The sequence below is a fragment of the Microcaecilia unicolor genome, chromosome 3 (genome assembly GCF_901765095.1).
Source record: "Microcaecilia unicolor chromosome 3, aMicUni1.1, whole genome shotgun sequence".
In the NCBI taxonomy this organism is placed as follows: domain Eukaryota; kingdom Metazoa; phylum Chordata; class Amphibia; order Gymnophiona; family Siphonopidae; genus Microcaecilia; species Microcaecilia unicolor.
The window spans coordinates 61,437,558-61,454,783 of record NC_044033.1 but is presented as its reverse complement, the minus strand read 5'-3'; the positions used below and the strand labels follow the sequence as shown (position 1 = coordinate 61,454,783).

At 42.1% G+C, this 17,226-nt stretch overlaps 1 protein-coding gene across 1 annotated transcript in view; it reads left to right on the top strand.

Annotated features, from left to right (window-relative positions):
• Window positions 1–570: 570 nt before the first annotated feature.
• The window catches only part of BROX (BRO1 domain and CAAX motif containing), a 59,575-nt gene continuing 42,919 nt past the window's right edge, over window positions 571–17,226 (top strand). Inside the window, 5 exon segments of the mRNA XM_030195985.1 lie at window positions 571–587; window positions 4,261–4,384; window positions 9,621–9,727; window positions 11,910–11,963; window positions 11,966–12,005. Coding sequence (XP_030051845.1) covers window positions 4,284–4,384; window positions 9,621–9,727; window positions 11,910–11,963; window positions 11,966–12,005 — 302 coding nt within the window. The 5' untranslated portion in view covers window positions 571–587; window positions 4,261–4,283.

Below are 17,226 nucleotides of genomic sequence, written 5' to 3'. Positions count from 1 at the left end.
GTTTATAACCCCCTGCCCAATATTTCCTTAAAATTATCCTCTGTTATTTTGATCTCCAAGTCAGTTGTTGAAATACTGGCCGATTCCCTGCTTTTGTTTCTAGGGCATCTCTATACCAAATGGGTAGCTTGTTAAATTTAGGGGGTAACATATGAAAATCCTCATTTACTTCCTGCTGCTTTTAAGTACCAACCATTATTATTATGTTTCAAGCTCTCCCAAAAGTGTTGTACCTGTAGATAATGAATGAGGTAATGGTTGGGAATGCTCTCAAATGATGGAAACGTGTCTTCCCCTAATTTTAAAAATATCCCCCAGCCCCGCTGCTCCCACAGTCTAAATCAAGACTACTCCTTCCCTGGTTGGAAGTCTAGATTCCCCCTAATTGCTAAGGTAATGTATAGAAATGAAACAAAACAAAGGAAATATGATATCTTTTTTTTTCTTGGATTAACTTAATACATTTTTTTATTTAGCTTTCAAAGGTAACCCTTCTTCAGATCAGAAATGAGTAAATGTTGACATATCAGACTATATAAGTGAATCGTGAAGTATTACAATGACAGTCTCACAAGAAGAGGGTAGAGGTAGGTAAGGTGAGAGACAGGAAGAGATGAATGGGTAATAATTAGAGGGTGACAAAGCAGTATAACTTTATGATTTGCAATGCAAAAGAAAACCTAGATCTTTAAGTCCTGTCTGGTGGGTGTTAAAAGTATTTCATCATTTTGATTTCAAAGGTCTTAAATTCCTGGGTGATCTTAAAATTTCCTTTTAGTATTCTACTACTTAACATTTCTAAAGCGCTACTAGGGTTACGCAGCGCTGTACAATTTAACATAAAGGACAGTCCCTGCTCAAAGAGCTTACAATCTAAAGGATAAGTGAACAGTCAGTCCGATAGGGGCAGTCTGGATTTCCTGAAAGGTGAGAGTTAGGTGCCGAAAGCAGCATTGAAGAGGTGGGCTTTGAGCAAAGACTTGAAGATGGGCAGGGAGGGGGCTTGGTGTAAGGGCTCAGGAAGGTTGTTCCAGGCATAGGGTGCAGTGTTCTGTTTTTGTGGAGCGCATCTGTCCCACAGAGGTGACATCCTAGTTGGCATTGTAATGTTTAATATGATATATGTGTAAATTGATTCTTGTCTTTAGCATCTGATTTGTTTCTCCAATATAACACCTTTCTTCACACTTTTAGCATTGAATGATATATACCACATTTGAAGATGATCATGTGTAGGATCCCCTTATGCTGAATGTTTTTTCCCATGTGAGTGACTGTGGGATCCTGTGAAATGTGTTGACACGGTTTGCAGCTTGTTATACTGCTGGGATTTGTGCAATTCTCTTCTTTTTGTGCTTCTATTGAAAGCTTGCTTTTCACTAATTTTTTGTTTCAAATTGGGTGGTTGTCGGAAGGCCAGCATAGGTGGAACTGGGAATATCTCTTTCTGTAATTCATCCTCCTTGAGTAACTGGCTGTAGATCTCTTATGATTCTTTCCAGTTTTCCAGCTCTGAATTGTATGTTACTGGGGGGGGGGGGGGGGTGTTCTGTGGTTTTCTTTTCTTTGTACTGCAATAGGTTTTCTCAGGGTGTTTTAAAGGGCAAGACAATCTTGGAGATTATTTTGGGGTTTTAGCCTTTAAGGTCAGGATTTTCTCTTGGTTTAGAGCAGATGCAGTGGTATTGTGTGACTTGGCAGTGTATAAGGATGGAAGCTGGAGTTATAGAGGTGGCTGCATCTTGTCTGTAGGTTTACTGTATATAGATGTTTGCATATAGCCATTGTTGATGGAAACTGTGATGTATAGAAAGTAGTCAGTTTTGAATTTGATTATAAAATGGTGTGTATTGAACTGTAAATTTGTTTGAGAGTCTCTTTCTCCCTCAATACAAATCATAAAAATGTCATCAATATACCAGTAGTATTTTAAAGGTTTAGTCTGATTATGTATTAAAAAATGTCTCTTCCAGTTCTTCTATGAAGTGGTTTGCATATTGCTGTGCCATCCTGGTGCCCATAGCAGTGCCCATGATTTGCAGGTAGATATTAGTAAAGTAGAAATAGTTGTGAGAATGAATTTGATTAATTTTATAATATTTTCTGGGGTGTATTGGTGGTCAAGGGTAGATTTTTTTTTTTAAGGAATTTAACATGCAGTTATGCCGACTACATGGGGAATGTTGCAGTATAGTGATTCTACTACATCCATTGTGACCAAGAGAGTGCTCGATAGTAGCTGCTTGATATTATTATTTTTTTGTTCAGAAAGTCTGTGGTGTCTTGTACGAAGCTGTTTGTCTTTTGCACTAAGGGTTTAAGAACCCCCTCTATAAGTACCAAATATGATTGGTCTACCAGGTTTATGGATTTTAGATAGAATGTGCCCACAGGAGGATCACTTGGTATGAGTCTCTATTTAAATGTGGCTGTATTTGCTTTGGAAGTATTTTGATACAGTTCTTCAGTCAGTTTCCTATAGTATGTATTTTGTCTGAGAGCTGTCTGTGTCCTCCTTCAGTGTATTTTTATGTGTCCATAATCACTATAGCGTACATGCCAAGTCACACGCATTCGGCATGTGACACATGCGATCAGGGCCCTTCTCCAGCTCACACACTTAAGGGGCCCGATCTTGTGCATTGGCATCCTCCTCTCCCCTCCTGTGGGTCGGAAATCTCTCACCACCCCTCCCCCCCACCACAAGTGTAGCACCTCTGTCCCTCTTTGTACCCCCTTCCTGCAATCCATTACCTCTGATCTTCTCTTCTTGCACCAGTTAATCCATTTGTGCAGTTTCTGGCACACTCGGCAATAGTAGGCTGCTTCAGCCAATTCCAGGGGCCTTCTTTCAGCAAGGTTGGGACTTGGCTGAAGCAGCCTGCTATTGCTGAGGGTGCTGGCACTACCAGATGGGTCAAAGAAGAAGACAGGTGGTGCATTGTGGGGGTGGGAACGAGGGAGACAGGTGCTGGACAGGGAGCAAGAGATCCAATGAGGGGGGTGAGGAAGAGGGGACATGGCAAGGGAAAGATGGGCTGGACTTTGGGGGGAAGGACAAGAAAAGAGAGAGGTGCCAGGACCTGCGGGGAAAGAAAGAAGAGGGAGAGGTGCTGGTCTTGCAAAGGAGAGACAGGAGTGAGGTAAGAAAGAACACCACTTGTTGAATCCCTGGAGGGAGACATGCTGGCCAGGAGAGAGAGAGAGACAGGACAGAAGGAAAAGAGAGAAGCTGACATGTTTGAAAGGGAGGGAATAGGGACACAGAGTTATTTTGGATAGGGCAAGAATAGAAACATAGAGGTGGGAGATGCTCAACATGGCAGGAAGACAGGGGTGATGCTAGGTCAGATAGATTGGGATTCAAAGAGAAGATGGATGGTGGACATGTGAGGAAAAGAGTATCAAATGGATAAGGACACTGGTAAGACAGTTGAGAGAAGAAAGAGGAAGCCAGAGACTAGGACCAACACAATAAGAAAAATAAAATGACAGACCAAAAGGTAGAAAAATAATGTTATTTTCTATTTATTGATTGGAATATGTCAGGGTTTGTTTGTTTCAAATGTGCATCTCCCAGAACTAATTTTAGACATGGCTGTGTCCCGTAAGAAAAACCTCACTCATTGGCCTTCAATCTCCAGCATTGGGATGGGTAACCCTTGGTGTCTCTGCTACAGATCCTCTATTGTTTGCAGGTTTGATGACATTGTTTTAAGGCGGGTCACAGCAGGGAGAAGAGGCCGGTGCCACAATAAGGAGAACAGGCCAATGCCAGTGACAGGGCAGCCTATGGGAATAGCTGCCACTGCCGACTTTTGTAAAAGAAAAAAATAAGAGACGTGGGAAGGGGAGAGTGCCACCTGAGGCCCTTCCTCAGTTGACGTAATGGTAGGGCCGCCACTGCTCTGAACTCACTTTCTTTGGAGATTTTGTTTTATGCAGACCTGTTGACCTACGTCTTAGTAACATTTACAGTAAACTTGATGTGTCATTCTTTGACCTCCAAGGTTTCCTTTTTCGTTAGACCTTCTCTACTTCTGTTCCTCTTAATATTATGTGGAGCATGACGGAGAGGGAATCTAAAAGCTTGTGGAAAGTATAGCTGTGTCACTCCCACTCTTGAAATCTCCTTGTGCTTCTTTGGCTAATCCCTCATTATGCAACATATTAATTATTATGGGATGGAATGATTGTCATAACCTCATTTATGTAGATTTTGTTTGCGTTGTATTTTACATACATATGCTCTAATTTCAGGTTTTTCAAAATTATTGCTAAAAATGACCCACTGGTTTCATCGTAATCCTTTGAAGGCTACAGCACCTGTGCCATTCAATTTTTACGGTGTTGCTTCAACTCCTGCTGCGTCAAGGATTTGTAGGTAAGTGTCTGTTGTGTTTCAGACCCAATTCTATATTATCATATTTCTCATGGAACCGAGAGGATAAACTTAGTTTCGGTTTATGGTGCCTCATGCTTAAGCCCAAATAGATATCAAAGAGCATATAATTGGTAGTAGGAACTTGACATGTTAGAGTCAGACAAAGGCACCACAATGTTTTGAACACCTTCAAATTAAATAAAAATAGGGTATTGGGAAAAGATAGTCATCTGTAATTAATTAATTTTTCAGTCAGCATAATGTAGTATTCCTGTTTGTTTTGGGGGGGGGGGGGGTTGGTCCTTAAATCTTCCCCCACCTAGCGTACAATTTTATTTCCAACGTGCTTTTTTTAATGACAAAATATAAGAAAAGTTGCTGTACAGCGAATAAAGTGTCAAAGCTTATACAAAATCAGTAATAGAACATTCCTTCATCAATAGTTTCAGGTTTTATCCCCCCCTCCCAACCCACCCTCTCTATCTCTTACAGATCGCTTTGTTTTAACCCTTCCCAACAACACTACCCCATAAACCCTACACTACCACAAGACACCTATAATCATAAACACTCCCCCCACCCATCCAACCAAAGCCATTAAAAAAAATTATCATAGAAATAGCAGAGGCTTGTGTTCTTATAGCATTCCTCCCCCCCCCCCCCCCCCCCACACACACACACACTGAGAGAGCCATCATCTCCATTCCCTCCTCCCCTCCTCCTACCCAAAGTCCCCCCCTTCCCACCATCCCTTAATATTCAAGAACCCAAGTCTACTGTCCATGCTTAGATAGTCGTCCCCCCGCCCCCCCAAAAATTAAAAATTTGGTTTCAAGCCTTAGGGGATAATACATGTACATAGTATTCCCAAATGTCCAAAAAACATTTACAACACTTACGTAGGCCAGTCACCCCTTGAAGTTCCATCAAGCACAGGTCGTGAAGCCTGTTACTCCATTTGTAGTGTTCCTTTTTAAGTACACAAGGTCCATAGTGACATACTGAGATACACAGGGCTCTTTACATGTTTGAAAGAGTTGAATTGGGCTTCCTGTTATTGTTGATCAGATGTTTAGCATTTGCTTTTGATTTTTGGCCCGGCAGCTTTGAGAGCCAGGAAGTTTAGATTTAAATGAGCCAATTTAAATTTTTATGTTCAGCAGCTGCCACTAAGCATATAACTTCCCTATCCGTGGATTTTCAGTGCAATTATACAGATATTGCGGAGTAGAGAGGTATTTTTTCCTGACTATTGATATAGCAATGATATTCATCTGCTTTCTAATTTGCTAAGCAGTTTGTTAGGCTGCAAAAAAGCTGTCTAACTTTAATTTGTTGGAGGCCGCTGAGGAAGCTCCTTCAATCTCGGGCCTCCAGAAGAAAATATGGTCCTTGGTACCAGCCAGGGATTTAACACAGCTCAGACGGAGATGGGAACTAGATGTGGGATGTGATCTCGCCTCCTGGGATATTATAGCACACCTCAAAGGTATTCCGCAAATAATTAGTGGGGCAGGATACAGAGAATGTGCATACCGAATCATCCACAGGGCATATTTCTCACAAGTACAATTATTTAGAGCGGGAGGAATTGGCTCGCCAACCTGTATGAAATATAATCTAGCTGATAATACACTATACCATGGTTTATGGGAATGTGGGATTATAAGATGTTTTTGGAAACGGGTGGTGGCCTTTCTTTCCTTGATGCTGTCGAGAAGGGTGCAGGGCACACCTCAACTGTTGTTGTTGGATTGTCCTGGCTCTTTCGGGGGGCTAAGGGCGGAGGAAGTCCTGCTGTGTAGAAAGCTTTGTTTACTAGCACGTAAATGTATTCTGCAAAAATGGACTGTTCCGGATAGATCTGAATTTTGGCACTGGCGCAATCAGGTACACCAACTGATGACTTGGGAGGCGCAGGAGGCCAGGGGTTCCTTTAAGCGGAAATCACGTTTTTTAAAGACGTGGAGTCCCTTTATAGCTAAACTCACGCAAAGAGGAAGAAGCCTCATCCTTAACAAACTATGATTGAGAACCTGGAGACTCCATTGCTGCCTCTAGACAGATCATAGGGAGGGTAACTGGGAGGGAGGATGAGAGGGTTGGGGGGGTGAGGAGAAAAGGGAGGGATTAAAAGACTATGTAAAAAATTTGATGTTACTTTAACAAAGGTTGTGCTATTGACTTTAGAGATAACATTTTGGTGATTGTAATTGATGCTTAAATGTTGTGGATGTGACATCAATAAAAAAGTTAAACTATAACTTTAATTTGTTTAGCGATATGTATAATCTGAACACATACAGCTGCTGGGAGCAAACCTTTGCATGTATATTCTTTACTACTGAATATATGCATTTTTTTTTAAGACTGCTCAAACCATATCTGTATATTGAAACAAAAAAAGCAACACTGGGCTTCCAGGATCGGGATAATCAATGTCCTCCTGTATTGAGTCATGACCTGACACAGGCCGTGTTTTGGCGCACAAGTGCCTGCTTCAGGGGTCAGAAATTCCTGTTCGTGACTTTCTTAGAGATGTATGTTTAGCCCTGTGATTGTGTATATTAACCCCAAAATGTTTTAACTTGCTATAATTATGCATTACTACCTAATAGAAAGCTTCATGTACAAAAGAACAAAGCTTTAGATACCAGATTTGTGATATTTAACCTAGGCATCTCTGTATTGTTACCTTCATTGTTAAGCATTATTTAAACTAATCCTATTTGATGCAACTTTGAAAATTATCTGTGATTTTTTTTTTTTTTAAGAGCTATTTTGAAGCCCCAAAATCACATGTGTCAGCTTAGTCACAGCCTCTTCATCACCTGAGTATTGTATTACATTGTAACACATATTGTTAAGAAATTTTAACTAGATGAAAACTTGCATGGTTCAAACTGTAGAAATTGCTAAATGAAATATGACAGTAGAAAAAGAACATAAGGCATGTCTTCCCACCCACTCACACACTGATTGTTCAGCTGCAATACCTTCTTCTCTCTTAGACATCTTCTGTGCTTGTTTGCTTTCTTGAACTCGGATACTGTGCTTGTCTCCACCATTTCCTCTGGGAAACTGTTTCATGAATATACCAGGGGCGTAGCCAGACTTCAACGGTAGGGGGGTCCAGAGCCGAGGTGAGGGGGCACATTTTAGCCCCCCCCAACCGCCAGCCAGCCATTGCCGACACCCGCCCCACCCGCCATTGCTGACACCGACCCCCAACCCGCCCCACCCACCATTGCTGACACCTCCAACAACTTTGACCCCCCCCTTTGCCGATGACCCTCTCGACCCCCCCGCCCGCCGTCGCCTACCTTTGCTGGTGGGGGACCCCAACCCCCGACAGCCGAAGTCTTCTTCCTTCGTTTGGTTTCTGACTGAGTCTGACGTCCTGCACGTTGTACAGAAACAGAATGAAGCCTTGCGATTTGCTGGGTCCCCCACCAGCAAAGGTGGCAGGCAGCGGGAGGAGGGGTTGAGAGGGTCGCCGGCAGGGGGGTCCAGGGCCAAATCTACGGGGCCCAGGCCCCCGTGGCCCCATAGCAGCTACACCCCTGGCATATACCACTTTCTGTAAAGCAATATTTTAGATTTACTCCTGAATCACTAACCTTTTATCCTCATCCTGTGACCCTCATTCCAGAGTCTCCTTTCTAATTGAATGAGACTTGCCTCCTTGGAGGTATTTATGTGCCTAATTATGTTGCTTCTATCCTGCCCTTCCTCCATGTTATACATATTTAGATATTTTTGTCCTCCTATGATTTATGATGAAGACATTTTAGTAGTAGCCCTCTGGTCTGACTGTCTAATTTTATATCATTTTGAATGTACAATTTCCAGCAGAATGGCACATAGTCCTCTTTCCCCCCCCCCCCCCCCCCCCTCCCCCCCATTGCTAGTTCCCCAGCATTTTTCTGGCTTTTGCCATCACCTTATCTACCTGTTTGGCCGCCTTAAGATAGATACAGTCGCCCCTAGATCACACACCTCTTTTGTGTACAGATCTTCTCACCCTTAGATTTTTGCAGTCCAAATTCATGACCCTTATTTTTAACCTTAGGGGAAGGGGAAATGGGACTTGATATACTGCCTTTCTGAGGTTTTTTTGCAACTACATTCAAAGCGGTTTACATATATTCAGGTACTTATTTTGTACCAGGAGCAATGGCGGGTTAAGTGACTTGCCCAGAGTCACAAGGAGCTGCAGTGGGAATTGAGCTCAGTTACCCAGGATCAAAGTCCACTGCACTAACCACTAGGCTACTCCTCCACTTAAATCTTAGCTGCCAAAATATAGACCATTGATCAATCCGCTAGATCCTCCTCAAGTGTTCTGCGCCCTCCAGCTTTGGTATCGGCCACTAAAAGGCAAACCTTTTTCCAGTAGCCCTTCCACAATATTGCTGATGAAAATCTTGAAAAGACATGGACAAAGGACAGACCCTACAGCTCATTGATAACATCTTTTCCTTGTAGAACTCTACCACTGCCCTTTACCTCCTCCCATTTAACCAGTTTCTAATCCAGTTACTTTGAGGCCCATACCAACAATGCTCTGTCACCTATGCAGATCCATGTCAAAGGCTTTGCTGAAAAGTATACCGTAGGATGATCAGATTTATCTGAGAAGACCTACCTCTGTAAAAATTATATTGGGTTGAAATGCAGGGAACAAACCTATAAAAAGTATTCAAAATTAAGATTTTAAATGAAAAATTTGGAGTATATTTGCTATGTAATGTTAAGAGAAATTGTATTTGATAAATTTGAGGAACATTCATTTTGAACAAGAAAGTTGACCTGGCTTATGTAGTTTTAGGAGAGCTATTTCCCAAGAACATCAGAAACTGATGGTAGCTTTATAGACCAGGGGTTCTTATCCCAGACCTTGAGACATATCCACCCCCTCTCTGGGCATACCTTAGAAGCCCTGGTATGCCCCTCATTCCTGCCCATGTCAGCTCCACATTGAAAATGGCTGCTGGGGCCTCCCACGGGAGGTCATGGCAACCATTTTGAGATTGGAGCCGGCATGGGCAACAGAGACTGGAAATTTTTAATACCAGCAGTATGTGTTTTTATGTGACTCCAGAGGGTAATGTTTTGTTATTATGACTTGTATTCATTTAATTTTAAAGTTGCAATAGCATTTAAGACCCTCAGAAGACTGCTTGTTTACAGAAGTCCTTTATCACTTCACAATTTGAAATTTCTCTGTTTTCAGTGAACTAAGAGCATCAAGGGCACGACTTCTGGAATTATTCACGGACACCAGCTGTACAGTAGAAATGATGAAAAATGCCACAGATTCATACTTTTCAGTGCTGCAAGGTAGGAGTCTTAATTAGTACGTTCACAATCTCCAAATTTATTTGTAGCGGATCTTTCAACAAGCAGGGTTGAATTAGGCACACAAGCAAGTAACGCCATCTCAGGATACCAGGACGGAACAGCTCTCCCAGAGCTCTGAACTAGTATGAATATTTGAGCATGTTATTTTTCCCACGCACAGTAATCCTCCTGGATTTTGTTTCTCCTGTGAAAAAGACAACACAGAGGTGGAGGTGCACTTCATCCCTACGAAAATCGGTTCAAGGTAGAGCAGAGAAGGAGTAGGGAGAGACTTTAATCATCCATACATCTCCTTCACTGCTTGGAAAGAGCCTGCTCTCCCTACTCCTTCTTTGTTTCTCCTGTACCATATGGAACCTGAAAGAAAGCTCTCCCAGTGCATCAGTTGAAAGGTGTCCCCTCCCCCTTTCCCAGTTTTCTGATGTTTTGCATCCTTTTTCTTGTAGTGTTATTTTTTTTCCGTTTTGGATGCCACAGGAACCATAGCATGCAAAACCAGGCTTCAGGCTCTGCCAGCTTACAGAAGAAAGGTCACACCAATGATAGCCACAGGCTATGTCTCATTTCTTGGAGATCAGCACATCACCAAGGGAACTATTTTGAGTACAGACAGAACCGGTGACCCCATGGGCCTAAAAGAATCGACCAACGCTGCCCATTTGAGACAAAGAACAGGCTCTTAAAAATGAAGAAACAATCTTCAGTGCAGAGGTTTATGGACTCAGCATGGCCTGGCAGGTCTTCATCCCTGGATGATGCCTTGATACCCTCGCATGGTGGCTTCAGAAGTCCTGTAATGGAAAGATGAGCACCATATGTTCATTATTTGGTTTTTTTAGAGTATGCCAAGCTCAGTTGAGACTTGTCAACTGAAAGCACAGATATGTTTGGCACTATCACAAAGCTCTGAGCAAGAGCTACTTGAAAACAGATTATCTAAATCATTGTACTCCCAAAAGCATAAGAAGTTAGAAAATAAGTTCAGCGCCATCATCTATACATTAGAAGCTATCTCGGAATTCCGGCAAGACAAATCTCCAGTTTCTCTTTGCAGGCCTTTCTCAGCCCATGGTAGTACATCCAGTTTCTTGGTCCATAGTATCCCATTCAGCACAGAGATTCTTCTGTCAGAGTCTGCACAGGCACTCTTTTCCTGTCCCATACATGTGCACGCCTTTGTAAAGGACCCTTTAAACCTGCAACATACGAGTATCTTCAAGCACTCTACACATTAATTTCACGCTACTGCCGGGACCGTCTTGGAGATAGTACAATTTGGTTAAGCAGTTACTGAGCAATCTCTGATCAGCCTCAGCTGTCATATTGTGTGAACAGGTTGTTCTCAACATTGGAACATTTAAGAAACTGGAGTGACTCTGATCTGGCAAGTCACCCCCTTTAGTACTAGATTCAGTCCTTGCTTATTGGAGAATGCAGAATTGCTTACCTGTAACAGTTGTTCTCTAAAGACAGAAGAATTAATCAGGTATACAATCCCTCCCACCTACCTGAGACTTGGTCATGAGGTTTAACATGAACTAAAGGGACTGCTGTGCATGCTCAGAACTTGACATTAGTGTTGACTCTTGGAGGGCTGTTCTCCACACCATCAGATGATATCCCCCACTTGTGTGTCTAATCCAGCTTTCTACAGGATATACCTATTACAAGTAAGCAACTTTGCTTTCTGGTTATTAACTAGGACCCTTTTTCAACAGGTTGTTGTAAAACATTTCTGAATGTGAAAACATTTTAATGAGTTAATCAGCTCTGGAAGAAATGGCGTTATTTTTTCAGAAATTTAAAATGTGTGTAGGCCTGCACCAGAAAAATCAAGGCAGTTCTACTGTTTTATATCTCATCACATGGATAAATCCACAGGGCCCTGTTTACTAAGGTGTGCTAGTGTTTTTAGCACTTGCTATTGCTAGAACGCTAGCATGCCTACAGCACGGCTTAGTAAACAAGGCCCATGATCTTTCAGAGGCTGATTAAATAAGAATCATATTTAAAGAGTTAAGGTTCCACAGATTCCTATTGCTCTGCTGATCAGGGATGTTCCATTGCATTGCCCATTTTTAATAATTAAATATTTTCATATTTTTTCCATGTAGCAGTTGTATTGGGATTTGCTTTTAAAGTGCTTGCTGTATCTTTCCAGGTTTCATAACATCATTGGATGGTAGTACTCAAGACAACAAGCTGCGATATATTCAGAATTTAAATGGACTGATACATTACAAGGAAATGTTCCAAGGTCTACAGTGCTAGACAAACTGTAGTTTTATTTCATCTCCTGATTCTGTTTCCTTTGCTGTGGCTTACACTGTAACATAATAGATGATAGCAGATAAAGCCCTAATGGCTCATCTAATATAGTAGTACTACTACTACTAATTATTTCTATAGCACTACTAGATGTATTCAGTGCTGTCTACATTATTTACAGGTACTTTCTCTTTCTCTGGAGGACTCTCAATCTAACCCCACCCCCGTTTACTAAGCTGCACGGCTAGTAAACAGAGGGGGAGGGAGGTTTTGTACCTGGGGGCATGGAGGGTTAAGTGGCTCTGCCCAGAGTCACAAGGAGCTGCAGTGGGAATCGAACCCAGGTTGCCAGGATCAAAGTCTGCTGCACTAACCATTAGCATGATCACTTACACCAGTCTTGTAGCTGGTATAAATGCTCACACCTAGTTGCAGTGGCATAGCCAGGAATTTTTGAAAGGGGATGTGACCATGAGATCGTCCAACTGGAGCCTTCCGGCTTCCCCTGTGTGTATTCCAAGCCTATTCTGGTTGCTCCAATAGCTTTCTGTCAGGGAACTTCAAGCCTCATTCTAGTATTCCAATAGTCTCTCTTGGTGTATTCCAAACCTCTACTACTACTTATCATTTCTATAGCGCTACTAGACGTACGCAGTCGCTGTACACTTGAACATGAAGAGACAGTCCCTGCTCATTATGGTGCTTTCAGTGCATTCCAAGCCTTACTCTGGCATTCACACTGAGAGAACAGGGGATGTGTGTGCAACAGATGCACTTTGTACAGATACATCACTGCCTGGATGTTGGCCAGAACACACGTAAATTATAGAATAATATATTTTGCATGAATATTTGTATGCTCCATCACTCTGCCCAATCTCCACTTATGGCGTATGCCTATTGGGAAAGTACATGCCATCAAAATATAGTGAATGCTAGTTGGTATTCTGTAAGAGGTGACTTATGTGCATTCCTTCTGCCTAAAAGTTGATGGTTCCTTATAGAATGTGTGCTGAGTTGAGCATTCCTAATCATTTTGAAAAGTTGGCTCCTGTGCATATGGTGGAGGAGAAGAAGGGTTTTGGCCAACACAGGAAAGGCTGATAAAATGAGTGGGATGATATCGGCAAATATGTGGGGAGAGCACTCTGAGGAGGAGTTTGCACAGAACAGAGCACAGCTATGGACTAAAGACAGACCCTGTGTGGAACCTCACAGAAAGCAAGGGGCAGTTTGGAGTAGACAAATGGTCCAATCTAGCCCAGTATCCTGTTTTCTAACAGTGGCCAGTCCAGGTCACAGGTACCTGGCAGACACTCAAATAGTAGCAAATCTGAACTGTAAGTCACCTTTTGTTTGATTTTACTCTTCATTTATAGTTTAAATGCCATTGTTCTGTGTTTTGCCTACTTATCATTTGTTCCTAATTTGGCTACCAATTTCTAAAGTAGTTTTCTGCAACACATCCATTTAGTGACAGTCATTTTTGTCCTCATAAAATGCTTTTTAACAAAGGAAGCCAAGAATTCATGTCCTATCTCTAGCCTATTCTAAAGCATTAGTGTTCCAAATATTGCTGTGTTGTAAGTGTCCAATGGTGGAGTACTTCTAAAGTGCTTTGTAGGAAGGGATAGATAAATTATTTCCTTTTATAAATATAACTAAAGAAAAAAGCATGAAAGTGAAGAGCTGTTATGCTTTTAAGTTAATTCAGAGGAAGTCTTTATCTATCCCACCCAAAACTTAACAAAGCTTTTTTTCAATGTAACAAGTCTTTTATTTATGAAAGTCCTTCAACAGGCGAAGGCACGCATACTAGATCATTATGTAAAATTCAGTCTTGTGAGTTCTGACTAACAAAAGACTAATTCATGGAACGTTCTTCACAAGCACGAGGGAACAAATAAAGTAGATACATTGAGTTATTAAAGATAGAAACTGATTAAGGTTGTCAGAGCCACACACCCATCATGCAACCTTGATAGTTGGATGAACTATGGAGGAAAATGTCTCAAATCGAGGTGTCGTCCTTCTGGCACCTTATGATGTTTTTTTATGTGTTTTTGTTTTGAAAACGAGCCCCTCAGCTGTTCCAGACATCTATATGTTTATCTGAACAAAATATCTGCTAACTGTACTCCTAAACCTATATCTTCCAATTTCAAACCATTTCATTTTTATCTTTCAGCATTTTTCTACCCCAAAAGTACCTCATGTGCACTATATGTATCTTTAAGTACATTATTTGCATATCTGTTCTATCCATCTTAATAGTAGTCTGTAACTTCAGAATTCAAAAGTAATAATTCAAGCTGCTGCTGTAATTATGGAGTTTATCGTATAATGCAGTATACCATACACTGAACTATATAACTGCCCTAGTCAACTATAAGGGATGAGCTAAGAAAGGTATAATGTTGTGTTGAGCACATGCGGTATTCATGAAATACCATATAGTTAACTTTTAGTGTGGTGGCTGAGTGCTCCAAAATTGGCTGTAATAGAATGTAGATTTGATGCAAATCGCTGACTATTACAAAACATATTCTCTCATACCTTTAAATGACATTATTACTATGACAATAATGCATTAGTTTTATATTTAAGATGTTACTATAATATTGTTTCCTTATTTTATTAGACTAATCCAGACAGGTGGGTTATGTCCCCTTACCAGCAGATGCAGACAGTGAAAAAAAAATTACCTGAAGATTCTATTAACATTGCACCAAAACAGGTGGTGTAGCCTGGATCTTGTCAGCATTTCTCTACCTCCCAACAGATGATACAGGTTGGATGGGTGCTGCAGGATTTTGGTGTAACAGATCTGACTTTCCTGGATGCACACTACAGCCTGTATCTATTGGTTCAGGCTGGTCAGTGTAGGATTCTAGGAGTCGGATTACAATGTGTCTCCTAGTTAATCCCTGAGGGTTTCGTTGCACTGAGCCTTTTGCTTCGCTGAGTGAAGTTCCTTGGACTTTCTGGCATAGGTTCTTTCAGGACCTTGCCAGAGTGCATACCTCCTTCCCTTTTCCACCCTCTGTGAATTAAAACAAATTTTGGGCTCCCTATCTTTGGAATAAAGTTACTTCAAACAAGTTTGTCAGAGGAAATAATTATAGCAGCATTTCTCACTGCCTAAACGAGAACTAGCTTAAGGGAGATCTGCCCGAAATAGTGGCTATTTTAGAAATTTATTTACTTATTTATTTTGTGGTGGGTGTGTGTGGGTATTGTGTGAGGGTGCACTTTTATTTAATGTGAGGTTTGGGGGGTTTTTTTTGTTCTTCCCCTGTGACCAGTTTTGGTGGCATGCTAGTAGGCAGATGCTGTGGGGTTCGTGGAGGTAGCCATTTAGGTACCACTGCCTGTTCCTGCTGTCTGACATTTGATAAAGCACTTTGGGAGGGGGAGCTTTGGGCATTGACCCAGAGCTGTACATGAGTGGCAGCATTCAGGGGAGGTCTCTGACATTGTACCAGACCACAATTCTTTTCTTTTTCATCGGGCCCGGGGAGAAGGATGTTCTATTCTTCCAGGACTGGGGACTAGCCCCTCCCCTCTTGTTGTGAGAAGTCAGTCCCATGGGGATCCCAGCAATTGTTCTCTGGCCACAGTTCTGTTTAAACACTGTAGGCAGGCTGAACTAAGTCCTGCTGTTAGGGGCTATCTGTTAATGCTACAAAGTTAATGCTACAAAGTTAATGGTACAAAGTTCAAGTTTTAAAACTAGGGGGGAAAGGGTATAGAGACTAGTTGATAAAGTTTGCTTTTTTTTTCTATTTTATTCTGCCTATCAATAACCTACAATTTTTCCTTTAAATCTCAATCTGTAAGTTCCCAAAGCACAGAGCAAAATAATGTTCTCCTACCAAAGAAATGTCCTTTTCTCTCAGAACTTTCTCTTCTTGGCTGGGTCCCTTCCCTATCTCTTTCTCCATCTGAAACCACTGTATACTACAGGAACACATTGCCCACCTTCTGCTTCATCATCTCACCATCTGTTTTGTCTTCTCCCTTCTTCTCATCTCTTAACCTTCAACATTCCTTCCTTCCATTCCACTATCTCCATTCTGTGAGAGTACATTGCGCCTTTGTCACTGTGGTCATGCCTTCCTACTCTTCTCTGTACTGTCTTGCTGCTTCTCCTGCTCTCTGCTGGGGATATCAATCCCAATCCTGGTCCTCCACATCGGCTCTCTTCGTGCAGGTCACACCATGATGTCTCCAATCTGATTCTGTTCCTTTCCTCCCTCCTTCTCCCTGCCTTTCTCATGTGCTGTGTGTAATGCTTGTTCTGTCTGCAACAAACTTTCTTACATCCACGACCTCTTTATCGCTCTATACTCTCCATCTGCTTGCCCTAACTGAGACTTGGCTTTGCCCTGAAGACTCTGCTTCAGCTGCGGCCCTGTGTCATGAAGGCTACCTTTTCTCCCATACTCCTTGCCCAGTTGGCTGCAGTGATGGTGTCGGGCTACTACTTTAACGCTCCTGTAGATTTCAACCTCTTCTTCCACCTCAGTCTCGCTGCTTTTCTTCCTTTAAAGTCCACTCCATCCATCTATTCACGCCTCTGCCATCATTTATCGACCCCTGATAAGTCCCTTTCTTCCTTTCTCACTGACTTGATGCCTGACTTTCCTTCTTTCTTGAACCTTCATCTCCCTCATTCTTGGGATTTTAACATTCATGCTAATGATCCCTCTGACTTTTCTGCTTCTCAGTTTCTCGCTTTAACATCCTCTGCTAATCTTCAATTGTGCTCCACTACCCCCACTCAACATAATGGCCACTGTCTTGATCTTATCTTATCTTCTCCAACTGCTCACTCTCCAGTTTCTGCACCTCAGCTCTTCCCCTCTCAGACCATCATCTGATAACTTCAAACTAATCACCCCCCCCCCCCCCCCAGTCCCGTCCAATCTCAACCAATACATTTAGGAATCTTCAGGCCATTGACCGTTCTATTCTGTCCTCTCAACCACTATGTTATCCAAGTCTGTCAATGAGGCTGTCTCTTCCCTTTAAATACTACTCTCTCCTTTTGCTCTGGATACTCTCGCTCCCTCCCATTCCCTGTTCTGTAAGGCGTACCAAACCAGCCTTGGCAGACCTCTAAAATCTGCTACCTACGTTCCTACCTACATTTCTGTGCCCGCTTTGCCAAACGCCTTTGGCCGAAATCTCGTGCCCATGCTGACTTC